This window comes from Theobroma umbraticum, unplaced genomic scaffold (assembly GCF_002168275.2).
Source record: "Theobroma umbraticum cultivar Fairchild unplaced genomic scaffold, ASM216827v3 scaffold_44.0, whole genome shotgun sequence".
Lineage (NCBI taxonomy): Eukaryota > Viridiplantae > Streptophyta > Magnoliopsida > Malvales > Malvaceae > Theobroma > Theobroma umbraticum.
The window spans coordinates 7,068,354-7,086,542 of record NW_018397255.1 but is presented as its reverse complement, the minus strand read 5'-3'; the positions used below and the strand labels follow the sequence as shown (position 1 = coordinate 7,086,542).

The window sequence follows — 18,189 nt, the reverse complement described above, 5'->3', positions numbered from 1 at the left end:
TGAGGAAACAGCCATCGTAGAAGACATTGGCACCATTGGAAGAGCAGTTACGGATTCGGGATAGAGCAGCTTCAAAGCAAGCCAAGCAGTCAGCTGAGGAAAGGTACTTCCTGTACTGCCATCGCATAGGCTGTGTTTGAACCCCTTGCCTGTTGAGCAGTTGCAAAATATTTGTTGTCGTTGACCAGCTGCTCTCTGAGTTGCATAAACGTTGAGTTCAGATTGCTGCGAAAGTCTCGGTAGTAGGTGACGTTGTATTGGCTGCATCCTGAACTCAGCAGATTGATTTGAGGGTCTGAAGCAGAAGCACTCTCTTCCAAGAACAGCTGCCACCATATTATTGTTATGCAGGCTGTTTTGGGTTGCATCTTCTTTATGATTTTGCTTCACTTTGTGAGGAATTGTGAACAAGAATGCTCCCTAAAGCTTGAGCCAGCCTACAGGGAACAAAGATATAGAGCAAGTAATTATCTCCATTTGACCAAGCTTAAACTGGGTAAGTAAGTATGGAAAGCTAAACTATCATTTGAGAATTATTGGACTGTTTCTAGAAAGAAAATATAGAAATTTATATAAAAATTAATTACAACTGATCCAACACAAGGCCGGCAATGTTGAATAATATAAATGGATGTGTATGTTTAATTTTTTTTTTTCCACATATATGTAATAAAGAAACCGAATACTATGTCTTCTTAACAAACAAACAGGAGACCTTAATAGATTAGGCTTTACACACAACCAGCGTTTGCTTTATAGGCAATTGCATAGAAAGAGTAGTAAAGGGTGACTTTGAATTCCATCCACTGATCAAGTCCATTGTTATGGATTATATATATTTAACCACTAGCCAGCTAATAGACTATCAACCAATCAAGCAATGGGGATCACTCAAAACCACAAGTCAACCCTTAGGCAAGACAAAATCTGGCCATACAAGACATTAACGTAAATTATCTACTACTATGCATAATCAATTTATGTTTTTTATGTTTTTTTCTTCAAATTCTTCAATAAAAAGAAGTTATGTTTGTAACAAGCTACTGACTTCGTAAAATTAAAGGTTGGTGCGAGATCCATGTCAAGTTAATAAATTTGAACATGTAACTTATATCTGACTCAGACAAAAATATATATAACTTATTTCTATCGAAAAATATGAAGAAAAGGACATAACAGTAGAGAAAGTGAGAAACCCCGTTTGAGTTTTACGTTTTTTGCCCAAAGACCTCTTTCTCAGACTTTAGCCCGGCCCCATAACCGGAATTGGCGAAGGCAGAAAAATCAAACGAGTTCCCTTCTTGGGCCAATGTTTTAGACAAATGCAACTGCTGTGCGCAACTTGCCTGAGTTGAGTTCGTAGGGAAGTGGCTCCGTCGACATGAGTTGGGTTGAATCCACACTTTTCTGGGCCGCTTTCCCATTGACGTCTTGCTTGATAGAGTGCAAGGGGAAATAGTCTTCTTCAAGAGGGCAGGATCACAAGAAAGCAGGAGAATGACTTCCCTAAGTGCAAGAATTAGCGTTCTGTTTCTTAATGGCATTGTATCAGTAGGGGAAAGCAATTTGAATGTTTGGAACACATGGTTGACTATGAAAATATTAGTGCAATTAAAAAAAATCATGAAAACATTACATAGAAATTGTAGTTGACTTGTTATTTTTTAAAAAGTTTTTTCTATAAAATGAGAATAAATATAGAACAATTATGTACACGTGGAGAATAATGATAGTAACTCGAAATAAGTAATAAGATTAATAACTTATTTTCACGATTAAAATGTTGAGAAGAATTTAATTTAGTGGCTCAAATATGCAAGTAATTAAAAAGTCTTTCTTCTTAATTTTTCCATGAAGTATATTCTCCAAAAAAAAAAACAAAACGCATATCACACATTATTAAGTGTTATTGAGTCCACTATATCATTAAACCAAAATATTCACCTACTACCCAATATATGTAATGGGTTAATTTATTATCCACATGATGAATGTATTCTTATGTAATGGACTTGTTTTCCCAGGATGAATATATTCTTCCATAATCACTTGGTCTCTTATGATAAACATGTTTTTCCTATGATGTCTGGTAAACACCAACTGTCTTAAACACTTTTTCGATGATGTCCATAATAGATGGACAAGTAATTACGGAAGATGCCCCAAAAGAATGGATTGACAAGGAAGTAATGTTCATAAGAAATGAATGTACAGCATGTTTGGTATTGGAATAGCTTAGCTAAGCTATTCCCTCTTTATTTATAGTTGTTATTTACACCATTGTTTGATTGGCAATTTAACAAGTAATAACAATTTTTAACTTTTACCTATTTTTCAAAATCACTAAAATGCTTAACTAAACTAACCCCCCTTGGCATTAGCTTTTCCATGTATTATAGAATAGTTTTCAAAATCGTTAAAACTAAATTACCCATCACACATTTAAAAAATTACAATCCTATCCATATAAAATCATTATTTCTCTCTCTTCCTCCTCTTCCTCCTCTTCCTCCCTTCTCTTCCAACTGCATTCTCTTTCACTATTTCCAGCTCCGTCAATCGCCACCGCCTTTCTCTCATCCACCTTTCCAATTGCGTTGCTCTTTTCCGCAGTCCAAGTATTTGCTTCTTGTACTCTTGTTTTGTGTTGAAAGTGCAAATGACCCGAGTAATTCTTGACTCATTGTTAGTATTATGGATTGTGCTTAGCGACTATGATTTGGGTTAGTTTTGATGCATATTAAGAGTAGTTTAAGAAAAAATGCCAAGTTTAGGTTAGTTATGGTGCACATTTTTCAACTCAAAGTAAAATGAGAAAGGGAAATTTGACATTTTTTTTTCAATTATAGACCTTTTTAAGTTGTCAACTTTTAGTAATTATATTTACAAATCTCGAGTATATTTACAAAATTTTATAAAGGTTTTGTTCTTTATTAGAATTATATTGATTGAAAAACTTACAGCTCTGGCTTATTGTGGCTTTATCAGTGACAGTTTATATAGATTGTTTTGGATATATATATATATTGAAATAATTAAAAAATTACATAAACTATGATATTTTATATAATAGATTTCTTGTTATATTCATATAATACAGTAATGCTAACTAGATCACAATATCTCAAATTCAGATGAGATAAAATTCACAACTTATAAGATATCTTTATCTTTTTATTACCTATTCATTTTTTATTGTAAAATTATTTTTACTAACCAAATATTGCATAAGTCAAAATAGCAATTTCTGCTTTGTTCCATTCATTATATCAAACAACATAATAACTATTTTTTCTATTCTTACCTTAATTCTATTATCATAAAATGATTATTCTATTTCATTCTTATTTATTCCACGAACCAAAGGTATTAGTAATATAATAAATGTGAGAAAATAATGCTACAATGAAAATGTTTACTAAGTTCTTAATAGAGTGTGTTAAGATATATACAATTATTTTAATAGAGTGAATACTAATCTTTTCAAAATGTTGGTTTCAAATTAATAGGAATGACCGTTCATAATGGTAAGGAAATTTTGATGATTTAATGAGAATATCACATTTCAAATTAATAGGTAATAAAATATATAATTCAAGATTTACATGTGTTGAGGATACACACGAAAAGTCGTAACCTGAAATCAATGACGAAGTCAAGATTTTAAATTTGGAGGGACAAAGATAAAAATTTAATATTTAAAGAGATAAAATTATTAAAAAATAAAGATAAAATTTAAAAATAAAATAATATAAATTTTAGAAATTTTACTAGGCACTAGGCACTAGGCCTTGTTAACTCCCCCTCCCTCCGCCTTTGCTCGAAATAATTCTTTGTGGGTTATACACCAACTTGTATTATGCAAACACGATACAATTTCATGCATTATAAAAGCCAACTTTGATGTTAAATCCAAAAGTTTTAAATTTATAAATGAAAATGAGTTTGTATTAATCCCATTAACTCAATAAAAAATTACTATAATGAGAATAATATTCCATGCCTAAGATATAGTTAATCATGAATTATACAAATTAAGTTGGATATCATTTTTATTGTACTTTTTTATTTACCTATTACTTTGGAAGTCGGAAAACAAATAAAAATTAAAGATTAATCTTTGCAATAATTTATAAAATGTATGATTTTTCTTCTGTATAAAACAATTATTTTTGAATCTGTACCACATTTTAATCAAATATCTTGATTAGCGTAGGATCATATTGTAGTGGAAAAAATTTAATAAAAAATATTATAATTATTACTAAAATAAATTAATCAATAACTTCAACTCGAATCTATAAAATTTATACCTAAATTTGACTCATGATGGGTCGAGTCCACAAGATGGGACCGATAGCTCGATCCGTAGCTACAGCAGAGTTAAATGATTATTTTATATCAAGAATTTGATTTTTTTTTTAATATTTTTTGGATTATAATTTGACAATAAGGACATTTTAGTTATAATCCTCAAAAGAGAGGGTCAAAAGTGTAATTTCGAATTTTTTTTTTTAAAAAAAAGGGGAATAAAGAGTAAAGGAGATAATAATATATATCTTTAAGCACGCACTGCATTCAGGGAACAGGGATGTGGTCGATGAGCTGACTTTACAGCGTTAGGGTGTCTCTCTGCGTCCTTTACGGAGCAGCTTCGCCCCACTCTCTCTACATTTAGTGGACCCATGTTCATGAACTCTTATCTTTTTCCTCACAACGCGGAAAATGCACTCCTAGCTCAGGTATAATAATTCCTTGCTCCTGTCTTTCGATTTTTGCCAGTTTGTTTTATATATATTTAATTTGTCAATTTGATGCCCACGCATTGTCAATGTGAGAGATATTGTCTTCTTTCTCATATATCATCCAAACCCAGTATTGTCGGCTTCATTTATTGTCATTTGCTTTTGCCATTTGCAGAAAATAACTAAAATTTTGGATAAGCAAATCGTTTGGGAAACTAACTATACAAATAAATAATTAATGTAAAATAAGTAGAAACTAATATCTTAATTAAAGTACTTTTGTTAATTGGTGTCTCTAGTCCATCAAATTCATCACCCATTCTTTTTTCTTTATTTGTTATCTTGAATCTGACTTCGTTCTGATCTTGGTATGGAAGCAATTTCGGAAGTTTCCGGTGACCCTCAAGCTGCGGGTCAACCAGCAGGTGGTTGCTTAACTCCCCAGAATCTGCCTGCTTCAGTTTCACAGACTATTGTTGATAAGCAACCGCAGAGTGGTGAAGAGGATGAGGTAATCTGCCTGCTTGGGCGCTGGGCTGGTTTTCAGTGGTTATCAGTTTTCCGGCTATGGTGCTTTCTGTTTTTACTACTTGCTATAATGTTATGTGCTTCTTGATTTCCCAAAACTTGCTATAAAGTGATAATACGCGGTAGAAAGCAAAGTTGTGATAATTGGTTAAAAATGAGCGAATGGCTAAACATAACAGCAATACCAGCATAATTGTTTTGTATAACAAGTAAAACCATGCTTTAACTAAGAACATAAAAATTTTAATCGTTAATCTTCAAATATGTTTTTCTAGCAGTTTTAACTTTTCACCAAAGTGACGGTGAAAAAGTAAAAGCCAAGGTGTTTAAGTGCACACGCCCAAGAGAAGAGGAACATCAGTAGTTTAATTGAGTGGCTGACCTCTCTTTCTCTTTATTAGGGTTTAGAATTCTAATCTTTTCTTTATAAATCTGCATAGTTTTCTCTCAGTCTATGATTTCTTATAATCACTTGGAAGTTGAAAAGAAAGTTATATGTACTTTTGTTGAAAAAGGCAACTCCATGTTTTGGGTTGCAAACTATGAGGCTCAAGGTGTGGTCTACATTGATACGTACATTTATATTCTTTTAAGTTTCACTTGGATCTCTTAGTTCATCAAAAGTTCTATTTTTGAAGTTCTTTAGTTTCATATTGCTACATGCAAGTGCACTTTGTATCATGTGCAATTTAATGTTATGATCGGTTTATCTACTTTGAGAATATGCTCTATTTAAGGTTCATTTTGCCTGCTTGCTTGAAAACCATGTATATGTACTTTTAACCTATCTTGATGGATGTCTTGAAGCATATTTATTTTAATATTTGTTTTAAATGTTGCTCATCTGCTTTTGAAGTAAGGACAAAAATAAACCAAATTGCTATTTTGCTGAGAACTTGACTATGGATACAGAAATTGAGGCACACAACGGATAGGCTAGTTTCTGGTGCGATGGGGCAGTTTGAAGGCACTGAATATGTTAATATTGGTGAAGTGCCTACTCCCAGGATAGATAACTTCAAGAAAGTATCAGTTTTACCACTTATTTTCCTCATCTTCTATGAGGTTTCTGGAGGTCCATTTGGGGTTGAGGACAGCGTCCAAGCAGCTGGGCCGTTGCTAGCCCTTCTTGGGTTTTTGGTGTTTCCATTCATTTGGAGTGTTCCTGAAGCATTAATTACTGCTGAGATGGGTACCATGTTCCCTGAAAATGGTGGTTATGTTGTTTGGGTTGCTTCTGCATTAGGTCCCTACTGGGGATTTCAGCAAGGCTGGATGAAATGGCTGAGTGGGGTCATTGATAATGCTTTGTATCCTGTTTTGTTTCTTGACTATTTAAAGTCAGCGATCCCTGCTTTAGGAGGTGGCTTACCAAGAATCATAGCTGTGTTAGCTCTGACTCTAGTGCTTACTTACATGAACTATAGGGGTTTAACCATTGTGGGATGGGTTGCTGTTCTTCTTGGGGTTTTCTCAATCCTTCCTTTTGTGGTCATGGGGCTTGTGGCAATTCCAAAATTGAAGCCTTCAAGATGGTTTGTTGCAAATCTGCATGATGTGGATTGGAATTTATATTTGAATACACTCTTTTGGAATCTAAACTATTGGGACTCAATCAGTACACTCGCTGGAGAGGTAGAGAACCCAAAGAAAACTCTCCCAAAAGCCTTGTTTTACGCTTTGATCTTGGTGGTTCTTGGGTATTTCTTTCCTCTTTTGGTTGGTACTGGGGCTCTTCCCCTTGATCGTGAGCTGTGGACTGATGGTTATTTCTCAGACATCGCTAAAATTCTAGGTGGAGTTTGGTTGAGATGGTGGATCCAAGCAGCTGCTGCAATGTCAAATATGGGGATGTTTGTGGCTGAGATGAGCAGTGACTCTTTCCAACTTTTGGGAATGGCTGAACGTGGGATGCTACCAGAGTTCTTTGGCAAGAGGTCTCGATATAGAACTCCTCTAATTGGGATTTTATTCTCAGCTTCTGGTGTTATATTGTTATCGTGGATGAGCTTTCAAGAGATTGTAGCTGCAGAGAACTTCTTGTACTGTTTTGGGATGATTTTGGAGTTCATAGCATTTGTAAGGCTAAGGATGAAATATCCAGCAGCATTGCGACCTTACAAAATACCCGTAGGAACAGTTGGGTCTGTTCTTATGTGCATTCCTCCAACCATATTGATTTGTCTTGTTTTGGCTCTTTCTACTCTCAAAGTTGCATTGGTTAGCCTTGTTGCTGTTGTGATTGGCCTTGTAATGCAGCCTGGTCTCAAGTATGTTGAGAAAAGAAGATGGCTCAAGTTCTCTATTAGTGCAGACCTTGCTGACCTGCACCTGTCTAGTCATGAAAGCACTGATTCCTCAATAAGATGACAGATCTTCATTAAAGCTCCGGGGGAAAGTTCCTCGGTATTTGTGAAAATATTCATGGACGCTGTGGTATCTTATTTGCTGTAGCCCACTGCGTGGTCACACGTGGGAAACAACTATTTATCATCTTTGTTTTTAGAATGATGATAGATGGAAATAACCATTGCATAATTATAAATAAGCACCAAATTTGTTGCATTTGAAGTCGTGTGAGCTAGGTTTTGTTTGTTCATAAACACTACTATCTAGGCAACGTATTTTGAAATATTTGTAGTTGTTAGATTTAGAGTTGTAGTCTTTGGTACCAGGCAACCACTAGTTGTACCAGTGTTTGATTCCCAGTCTAAACTTGCTTTATATTAATTGTTTTAATCGTAAGATTTGGTAGCAGCAAAACCTTTAGTTGGACGAGTGTTTGATCCCCAGTCCAACTTACGTTCTTAAACAGTGGTTTGTCTCCAAGGCCTAGAAAAATATGTCCATATTGTCAGCTGCAGATTTTTTATTATCATTATTATTACATACAGTAAGTCTTAAGTAGACTTCTTCAAGTGTTTGAAGGAGAGACAAGTAACCATTTGGCTTGCAAAGCTTTGTTTGTCAGCTTGCAGATTTGAACTTCCATTTATTGTTATGAGTATGAAATAAATATTCTTATAGAGAATCTACTAGCAATCACATCTCTCCTGTCTGGAAACATTTCTACAATGAGTTTATTACCCTCATTGTCCTCGAGTTTGGTTGGACTTGGAACCGTAGCCCTCATATTCAACCATTAAGAACACATTGCTATTGGCCTTTTCACATCATAACAAGTGATAAAGCTTTGCTTTACGTTTGGTAAGAGGGAAATAGTGTCTTTGTTAGGAGGCAAAGATAAAGAAAGGAGAGGGTGGAAGGATAATAGTTCTTTCAATTCATTTTTATTTTTCTTGTTTGATAGGAGAAGAGTAAAATGAGGTATCATTGAGTTGGATTTTAATACTTTTTGCAGGATACATTAACAGCTGGAACTAAGAAAAAAAAGATTCACTTATTTATGCTTTAAAATTGTAATCTTTTTTATTTTTATTTTTTTTGCGCAGCCATAAAATTGTAATCTTAAAAAAATACATTAATTATCACATAGTCATATGCACTGTATATAATTTCACAGATAACGCCAGCGTTGTTTGAGCAATAGCTGATAATTTTCCTAGCCATGGCAGTCGGACCTAGCCGATGAAAATAAACAAGACAAAGAGGTTATGTAATCTCTACCAAAAACTAACCTCATCTAACCCACACTGTAGTCTGTACACAACAATTACAGGAACTAAGCCCACAGCCAAAAATACAACAGATGCCCTATCACAGCTTTCCCAATCTCTCGGTCTTATATAAACTTGCATCCTAGAAATACTCTTCTGACAGTAGCAGCCGAGTACGTTGGAGCCCAGCACCTGAATTAGCCAAAGGAAATGTAGAGCTTGATGGATTCAGCTGACATTTCACAATGTACTTTTGGGTGCAACAGGATTTAGACACCTCTCTTACGCTAGTAACTGCAGGAGAAATTTATGTACATGCCAAGACCTCATTAATCCGTTTATAAGTGTTGCTCTTCCACACTCCATCGTTTTACGAATTATCTGAGAATGTCAACTCTGTCAATAACATCTAATGCTTTCTCTTTGTACATGTCAAAACCAATGATGGAAACCCCGGAAGGGAGCCTTTTAGTAGAGGCCTTTCCCTTGCTTTCTCTTGGAGGAGAGTGGCTGGTACTCTTGCTCAGCCGATCATGCTTTCTCAACCTCTTCCTCTCATAGTCAAAATCCGAACTTCTGCTAATCCCCCGGATTCGTACTTTCTTAGTTAAATCCTGCAACAACTTCTGTTCTTCTGATGTTAGAGAATTGGTAGACCCATGTTTGGGCTGCTCATTCATCTTCAGTGAAGGCGTAGGTAGGGTTTTGATAGATGTTTTCAAGCCAACAGGGGCACCTGACTTTGATTTGTTGACCAAATGGTGGAGCCACAATAATTGCTCAAGAATAAAGGTCTCTGTTTTCTCTTTATGAGCATGATGGAGCGTCTCAATCCGAATCACATCAGCTGGCCCAGTGGTAGGCTTCCTGTTGAGCTTCAAACCGTGTTAAAAAGATGTCCAATGTGTTGTTTCACTATGGCATATTTTGCTAATTTCAACACCCTAAACAAAAAGAGAATGAGGGAAAAACCTATTGTTACTCACCCTGTGTTTGCCCACTCCCCAACCCAACCAAAACCATGATGGGCTCTGTGTAAATGCAACCAAAGCAACAAAGATGATTATTAGAAGGGTAGAAGAAACAAAATCATCAAAAATTGAGAACTGGTTAAAAAAAGGGAAAAGATAAAAGCTGGTTATTTGTGACAAAGCTGGCCATCTTTGGATCCAAAGAGAAGAAAAAAGTATGGCCATCTTACTTGGCTGTGTTAGTGGCTACCGGAACAAGCCACTGCAATGTCTTCTCCATCTCATCTTTGATTTCGTTAACAGTAAGCTGCAGAATTACATAAAAACATATCAGAACAATAATTAACAGACAGAAGAGGATTACTGGGCAGTTCTAATAAAAGCTCCGCTTGGTTGTGCAAGAAACAGCAAACAACAAATTTCCCTCCTTTTGGGTTTTGGACTTTTACTTTATTTTTGGAAACAAGACAGCATATTCACTTTAAAAAGGAAAATATATTGACAAACCATGGACAACCTCTGCTTTAATATGAAAAGATTGTAATTTTGAGCGTAGCGCCGATTTTACTGAGGGTGGCAAATTCTGGTACAATGCATCCCTTGTATTTGCAGGAACAGAACTAGATCGAGCTACCTGATGGACATAATAAAAACAGAAGGAAGTTTGAAAATGTAAAATTAAAAGATAGAAGCAAAACCAAGAAGACTAAGTTTTAAAATGTCGTGTACATTCATAATATTGGGAGCAGTTCAAATTAAGGATGCTATCAGCATGCTTAAAATTGTCATATTAAGTAGTTTTCAGCAATATCAATAAAAATAAAAGAAACACACAAACGCAGGGTGACAGAATCAATGCCACACAGGATAACATGCAAGAGAAAATAGGACAATACAAACTCACAAGAGTATCAATTTGCATAACTATATTTGCGTAATGCAAAGCAAGGCCAGCAGGTCCCAGTCTTTGATGATTGCTCACAGATCCTTTGGCAGATACTTGATACTCTATAGAATGTCAAATAAAAGAAAAACAGTAGATTATTGAAACTTCTATATTAATATATGAAAACAAGTTCTGAACAAACACTAGAGGGTGCAGTTAAAAGGAATGAGTACAAAAGAAAAGTGTCCAAAGGGGACACCAATACATTTAGAACTTAGGATTTTCAGTTGGAAGATCTCAAGGTTGAATCATGGGAAGGAAGGTGTGGATTATCAGATGAGAGAGAATTACCTCCCATCGTGTAGCTTAAAACCAAGGCTTCCATATGGACTCCCAAAAAAAAAAAAAAAGTAAATAAGACAAGTAACACCTAGAAAAATGGAGAATTCTGCACATGATTTTATGTCTATAAAGTGTAGAAACGCGAGTGAAGAAATTCTCAATACTTATTGTCGTGTCTTTCTAGAGGAGACATATTTGTTAAGGACAGGAGGGAAGGAGAGAGAAGGCAGCATGGTAACAAACTTGTGATATATGATCTTAATACATCAATCTATCTTTCCCACTCCTCATTAGTTCAGTTGCACCTAATACAAGGCAATACCAACTTTTGCACGTGAAACTCATCAAGACCTGAATGCACAATGAAGTAGGAAAACCACTACTGAGAGATATAATAGGAAGGAATTAAATCATGAAGTACAGACAGACAATTACAAATACATAGAAAACGAACTTCTGATTCTAGAGGAAAGTCACACAAAGTAAATGTGAGGATGAATCGATGAACCAATAAGATGGTCACCACAAAACATAAAAAAGACATGAATTGAGATCAAGAATTCAAAACAATAAAAATGGGGAAGTGAACTTCAGAATTCCATAGAGAAATCTCATAAGGGAAATGAATTGAGTTCAAGTGAGATCAGTAAAAATATATCCACCAAAAGTAAAATCTAGTTACAACATCAGAAATTTAAGACTAATCTTTAGAACTCACTACTTTGAGGTTTCACCACCAGTGCACAATTTTGAGAAGTTGGTTTGTTGTCATAATCTTTCCCAATACCCAATTGAGTCAGATAATACTTCAAAATATAAATATATGTATGTGCCATACTTTTATATAAATAGAAGAATATGACAATAAACTAAAAAAGACATTGATTATGATGAAAAAAGATAAAAAGGGATCAAAATTAAATAGTATAATAAATAAATGGTACCAAACGAGCCTCTGCCGTGACTTCAATATTTGATAATTAACAAATAGGAATATTACATAATCAAAGCTAAAGCACATTGAATAAGTACATACCAGCACTTCCAAAGGCATAGTGGATCTCCAAGATTAAATAATGGACAATATCTACAAGTTTCTCCATGACCTGCAACCAAAAATTATAGGTTGAACAAGTAGCATTGTCAAGTTTTGTTCTCCATCATACATTTCATGAGACTAACTAATTAGGAATAGTCTTGACTCTTTTCTGCCTTTCTGATAGGGAAAAATATTAGTAGAGTTACTATAAGGGCTATATAAAGAGTCCTCTGCAACTACCTCTTCCAAACTTCTGGACCAAAGTGACTTCTTCTTTAGATTTCTTACTTGCTTTCTTTGGCTTTTTAGTTCTGCCCTCAAGATAGCAAGGCTGTCACCTGCATTTTGAAGAAAAATGAACAAGTTTAATCTTTAATAGTTAGCAGAGAAATAGCTCCACTCCTGTTCAAGCTTCTCTCAAATTCTACACAGCTTTCATTTTCTTCTACAGGGTCAGGGGAAGTGGGAAGATAAAGAAATATAAAGAGATCTACACACAAAAAAAGGTTAGAGAGCCATATGAGTGTTAACATTTTAATTAAGAAAACAATTCAAAATACCCTATGGTAAAAGTAATTCATTTATTCTTTCTAAAAAGATAAAAATTAGAAATATATATGTGCTACTCTCCCTCACTGGCAGAGGCCGTAAATCCGCAACTAATGTGAATATTTCTTTGAGAAATGAAACATGTGGATTAATTGTTGCAAGAACAAATTCCAAATACAAAAGTCTATATATTCCTAGAAACAAGTGATGGAGGTGTAACCATTTCCTTCATCTCCCTCTCAGCTTCTACCCTTCCTTTACGCCACTTCTCACATCAGAGAAGTCCCAACAAGAAAGGAAGCTAGATTTGAGAAAACAAAGGAAACTAAGATCGACCCATCTACTACTTCCAGTGATATGTAGGCTTTTTCAATCCTGTCCAAGATTGTGACACGTTAATAAGGAAACTCCTTTATTTTTGACAAATCTGATCTAAAACATCCTTCTCTTAGCTTGTTCTCATTTTACAAATGACTTTATTTTTTGTTGTCCTTTCTTCTATGACTGCACACTCATTTCAACATATTTATTTCAGCAGCATTCATCTTATGGATTTAGTTGTCTTCTAATTGACAAAAACATAAAGCATATAGCTTATTCAAGGTCATTTCACTTAATTCTCCAACATGAAAGTTCTTACGATCACTTACTATCCCTGTAAAACTTCTTATTCTATCCAATTTGCTATAATCCTATGAATAACATGCTTTTCAAGGTCTTCTTCCTTATGAATCTTTCAGACTAAATACAGAATACCAAACTTCTTGATCAGCCCTAAGGTTAGGTTTCCACTAATGCCAATATGTACATTAGCTACCATCAGAAGCTTCACCCAACCTAAAATATATACTCCTTTTTTTCCTCGAAGAACTATATACTATCTTTAATGAATATCAACACCCAACATACTGTTAAAATTATCTATTCAATCAAAAACTCAACATGTCAATTGATAGGAAAGCCATTTATTTATAGTTTAAAGGGTTTAATATTGAACTTTGATAAAAATCATCTCCAAAGGTTACTGATGAAGGTACATTTGTCCCCATGATGGTTGTAAAATTTAAAAGTAACAAAAGTTGGGGCCAAGCAGTCCAATGCTAAAACGAGAAGGATAAGGATTCCAACTTCAAGACAATTAATACACTCCATTCTGCTCTCAATGCCACTAAATCCAACTTGATATAAACTTGTACATCAGTCAAAGAGATAAGAACAAGTTAATGGAAACTCATGAAGTAAGCAGTAAAATAAAGGAATCTATTATGAATATGCTCAATCACAACTTCTAAATGCTTAGAAGGAAGCTTGAAGAATCCGTTAGTGCCTAGTTCATAGAATTAAATGACATCAAAGTAGAGCTTGCGAAGAAACTCCTTTATGTATTTTCTAAGACGTACTTCAACGTTACAGATATTGAGGAGGTAACAGAACCATAAACTCTTACTCCCGATTAGTTGTGTGCCTTCTAACTTATTGAATCAATCCAAAAAGTTTGGAGAAAGAGACTAAAAGAAAGAGACATATTTCTCTTAAGGCAAACACTGGACAAGGACTTTGATCATTTGATGATCTAATTGGTTATAGTAAGGATGATCAAATAGCGGCAGGGCTAGGAAATATAGAAGGCCTCTCAATTCATAAATGCAGAGAAATAGAAGAAAAAACTTCAAGAATGACCAAAATTAATCTTGGAGACATCAATCCAAGTGGGAGTCAACCAAGAAATATCAAATGACTTTTTTTTTACTAGGCAATAGGGAACTGCCCCCAACTTCCAGGATGAGGGATCCAAACCCCTCACCTGCACTCCCCAAACAGGGGGGACCTAACCAACACAGCTAGAAGCCATTGCTCAGACCAATGAACTTGGCATGATGCACAAAGGATTGCCCTTACTTAACTCCTCCTTTGTTTCGGTCAAGAATGCCTTAATCAAAGTCCGCTAAATGTAGTGTAAGAAGAAAAAAGCAATGATAGCTACATTGTCTAATAATGATCCCATACTCCATGTGAATGACTCAGACAAAGAGCAACAAACCAATCTTTACTTGATGACTTAAGAAAATGAATCAAAGGTAAAATCTGCCTCACTCATGTTCCCTTTAATAATTTGAACAATGCTTATAATAGCTTGTATGATGACTCCAAGAGACTTGAGAATATAAACTTGAAGTATGTAGGTTTCAAAAAGACAGTTGTGTCTATGGCTTGTAAATCAAGTCTTTGCAAAAGGAATATGACAACATGCTTTAGAGTATAAATCTATACAACAGAGTCTGAAAGATTGAAAATATTTAGGGATCAAGGAATTGTTTGATATATTTATTTAAGCATTAATTTGGTCGCTTACCTTTTCTCACAATACTATTCAAACATTCTAGTTATCAAGTTATTTTAACCATTGTACTTCATTATCACTCAACTTGTTCCAAATGTCTCAGTTATTTTGGTTTTTCTCTTCTGGCCAATAAATATAGGTTAAATATTACTTACATAACAAATCTACTAAGCAACATGGATAGCAACATTCCAAATCAAGAGCAACATATAGAAATTATAAGCAAACATGCATATTAAAGGAGATATAGAAGTCACCCTTCTGAGTGGCAGCTGAATTATCTTCCTCTTGACGCTTACGTAAGTAATCCTGCTCGAACTTGTCCAAAACCTGCAATTCTTGGTATAGTTCCTGCAATTCAAAAAGAGATTATGTTGTTTCTCTTTATAGCTGATAATCCACAATCAAATAGTAAACTCTCAAATGATTATGCATTACACCAAGAACAATGAAAAAAAAGTACCTATGATATGTTTGCTAGTAGTACACCAGGTTTTATAGCTAAAAACATGTAATGCAGATAACAGTGTTACTAAGGATAGGAAAGATTGAACACAAAGGGGGAACCTCAAATTATGGTCATTATTTGATGTTAGGCTTTTTAGATATTATAGATAAGAATGGTCTCATAAAGTCTAAGTTTTCCAACTGCTTGTGCTCTAGGAAATGGGGGATTTTATTTGTTTGAGTTTTTCTGCAATTAAGAGTCAAGTATTTTAGTAATTTGCAAATTTTCTGTCAATTTCGAGACAGAATTTATTGAATGTTTGTTAGTGTTCTAGTCATTTTGTGTTTTAGTTAAAATTTTGAACTTGTTTGAATTTGAAAGTCAACATTAGAAGTTCCCTATCCTGATGCTCAAGTCCTTCCAAGAATATGACAGTTCGAAGTCTCTAAACCTTAAAGAAAAACAAGAGAACTCAAAAGAAATATAAATTTATGTACATGATATATTAGTATTAACTGACACAAATAATAAAACTCACAGCTGTATAGTGAACTGAAATCATCAACTGCTCTATCACTAATTCTGCTTCTTCCTTCAATTGCTTCTGAGGAGTAAGTTCTCTACTGATTCTGGAAAATGTAATTAACATGTCACTCAAATGAAGCACATTTAACACATTGAAAACAATATTCACTAAACTATGGTGTAGTATGCATTACTTTTCAAAATAACGTTCCAAGTTGTGCCATTGAGGATCCTTTGAACGATTTCCAAAACGAACCACTTCTCCTGAAAAAATTTTCAACTCTTCCCTGCAAATATTGAGTTAAACAGATTCTTCAAAAATTTGAGCATGAGTTAGTAGATTCTCAAGAACAAGAAGACCATTCTCAAACAAATAAGATACTTAAAGGATAGCCACAACTAGAAAGCTCATTTGTTGAAGCCATTATTGCGGGTAGTTGATACCAAATTTACCTTTTGTCAACTGCAACAATCCTTAAGAGTTCATCCATATCTTTAGATATTAGATTTTGCACACCGTCTGCAGCAAGTACCACTTCTTTTAAATGTTTTATGCTTCTTCTAGAAAGGGATTGCATAAGATTGGAACCCTTTACGATGGTGTTTGCAACCTCGAAGGCTAATATTGAAAGTTCATGGCCTTTAGTTGCCACTCCAGAAGCAAATCCATTATTAGTATTTAAACTTGTCATGCTACTCCCTAGAGTATCCAATACCTCCACTGCTTTTCCTAATCCAACAGAACCAGCTTTGCCTAAACGTGAACTCACTTCTGAAACCTATAATATTAACAGCTCTTTCATTAATAAGGTTCTCAATGAAAAAATGATCAACTCTTATAACAGCAAAAATAAAGATGAATCTGTGAGAGTTCAGTAGAGTAGAGTTCCTTAAATGAAGTTTGTAGAATTCCCAATCAGAAACAATTAAATGCAAACTAGAATTGAAAATCAAAGCTGTTGGATTAACAGAGCTTGTTCAATAGATCAAATATACCAAAAACCTTAATATGTTATTTAGATCGTCATTTAACTAAAAATTATGATAACTTTTCATTTTTTCATCAACTAATGATTGAATTTTGTGCGCAAATACTATTTTCAATTAAACTTTTAAGTATTATTTATCTACTCATTGCATCCTACTGACAATCAGCTTTGAATTGCAAATTTAGTTTTCAAGAACCCATTGTCTGTTGGAAACTTCACCTAAGGAACAAACTCTACTTGTAAGTCTTACCCAAAGAGAAAATTTAGCAACATTTAAGTTGTCAGCATAAGCTTGACCTAGTTTAATAATATTTTTAATGAAAGCAAATGGTAAAACTCTTACAGACCAGACTTTGACAGTTACCTTGGCAACAGCAGCCTGCGTGGACCGAACTGATCTAGATTTCTGGGACATACCCCTTGTAAAACGCGGAATTCCATCGTAGAAATCATCGGCTTCCTCAGTCCTCTTCCCCACGATTTCCCTCACTTGTGGCGGAGTCATCAAGCTATTTTCCACAATAGCCTTGCTTTGGTAATGATTGAGATCACCACCACCGCCACCGCCACCATTTGCATTTCCAGCTCCATTGTGATTCCCACCGCTCCTCGAACAAATTCCTCCCATTGCTCTGCTTCTCCTGATTATTCCACTCCCATAAATATAAAAATAAAAATAAACACACAAAAATTAAAAATTAAAAATTAAAAAGAAGGTCATCTTACCAGTATAAACCCGAAGAAGAAGAAGAAGATGACGACGAGGAAAGAAGAACAGGTAGGAGTTGTGAAAGAGTAGAATTTCAAAGAAAGAAGTGAAAGTCCAACCAATCGCCATCCCCCGCCGAATAATTATGTATTTTATATATATATTTTTTAATAATTGATACTTTAGGAAAAAGAGAGTATAAATTGTTTTGTTTCTCCAGTCAGGTAACGCTACTGAGACAAAAGGGCTCGCCTGCCATAAGGCTACCAGGTTGGACTTTGTGAAAACCATGAGAATTTGCTGAATTGGTCAAATTTGCTCTTTTTCCAAACCTTTCTACGCTGACTCACTCCTCACGGCATGGGGCAACGCCATTTGCCCGTTGCCCATTGCCTCGGTTAGTCGGCTACTTCGGCTCGACTACTTTGGATGGGCTTCAGTTTCGCTTTTGGACTCCTTTTTAGGGTTTTTCTATTTATAAAATATATATTATTTTGAAT

The 18,189-nt window shown here is 34.7% G+C and overlaps 2 protein-coding genes across 4 annotated transcripts; one reads left to right on the top strand and one right to left on the bottom strand.

The window, feature by feature from the left end:
• Nucleotides 1-4,586: 4,586 nt before the first annotated feature.
• On the top strand, nt 4,587-7,844 carry LOC110429282 (putative polyamine transporter At1g31830). Of its 2 annotated transcripts, XM_021445236.1 has the most exons (3): nt 4,587-4,742; nt 5,123-5,256; nt 6,186-7,844. In XM_021445236.1, exon 3 carries the CDS (start codon nt 6,225-6,227, stop codon nt 7,641-7,643), a length of 1,419 nt encoding a protein of 472 aa, XP_021300911.1. In that variant the 5' UTR covers nt 4,587-4,742; nt 5,123-5,256; nt 6,186-6,224; the 3' UTR covers nt 7,644-7,844. The 2 variants fall into 2 exon arrangements, with proteins under 2 accessions (XP_021300911.1, XP_021300910.1); XM_021445235.2 differs by lacking the exon at nt 4,587-4,742 and having other exon boundaries at nt 4,776-5,256.
• A 1,051-nt stretch (nt 7,845-8,895) lies between these two features.
• On the bottom strand, nt 8,896-17,969 carry LOC110429358 (protein PSK SIMULATOR 1-like). 2 transcript variants are annotated; one of them, XM_021445367.2, is made up of 13 exons: nt 17,707-17,969; nt 17,345-17,621; nt 16,445-16,770; nt 16,186-16,278; nt 16,005-16,095; nt 15,276-15,369; nt 12,369-12,466; nt 12,126-12,195; nt 10,766-10,869; nt 10,379-10,495; nt 10,092-10,168; nt 9,877-9,921; nt 8,896-9,757 (listed from the first exon to the last, which is right to left on the bottom strand). In XM_021445367.2, exons 2-13 carry the CDS (start codon nt 17,606-17,608, stop codon nt 9,268-9,270), a joined length of 1,869 nt encoding a protein of 622 aa, XP_021301042.1. In that variant the 5' UTR covers nt 17,609-17,621; nt 17,707-17,969; the 3' UTR covers nt 8,896-9,267. The 2 variants fall into 2 exon arrangements, with proteins under 2 accessions (XP_021301042.1, XP_021301044.1); XM_021445369.2 differs by lacking the exons at nt 16,445-16,770; nt 17,707-17,969 and having other exon boundaries at nt 17,345-17,464.
• Between the last annotated feature and the right edge of the window lie 220 nt (nt 17,970-18,189).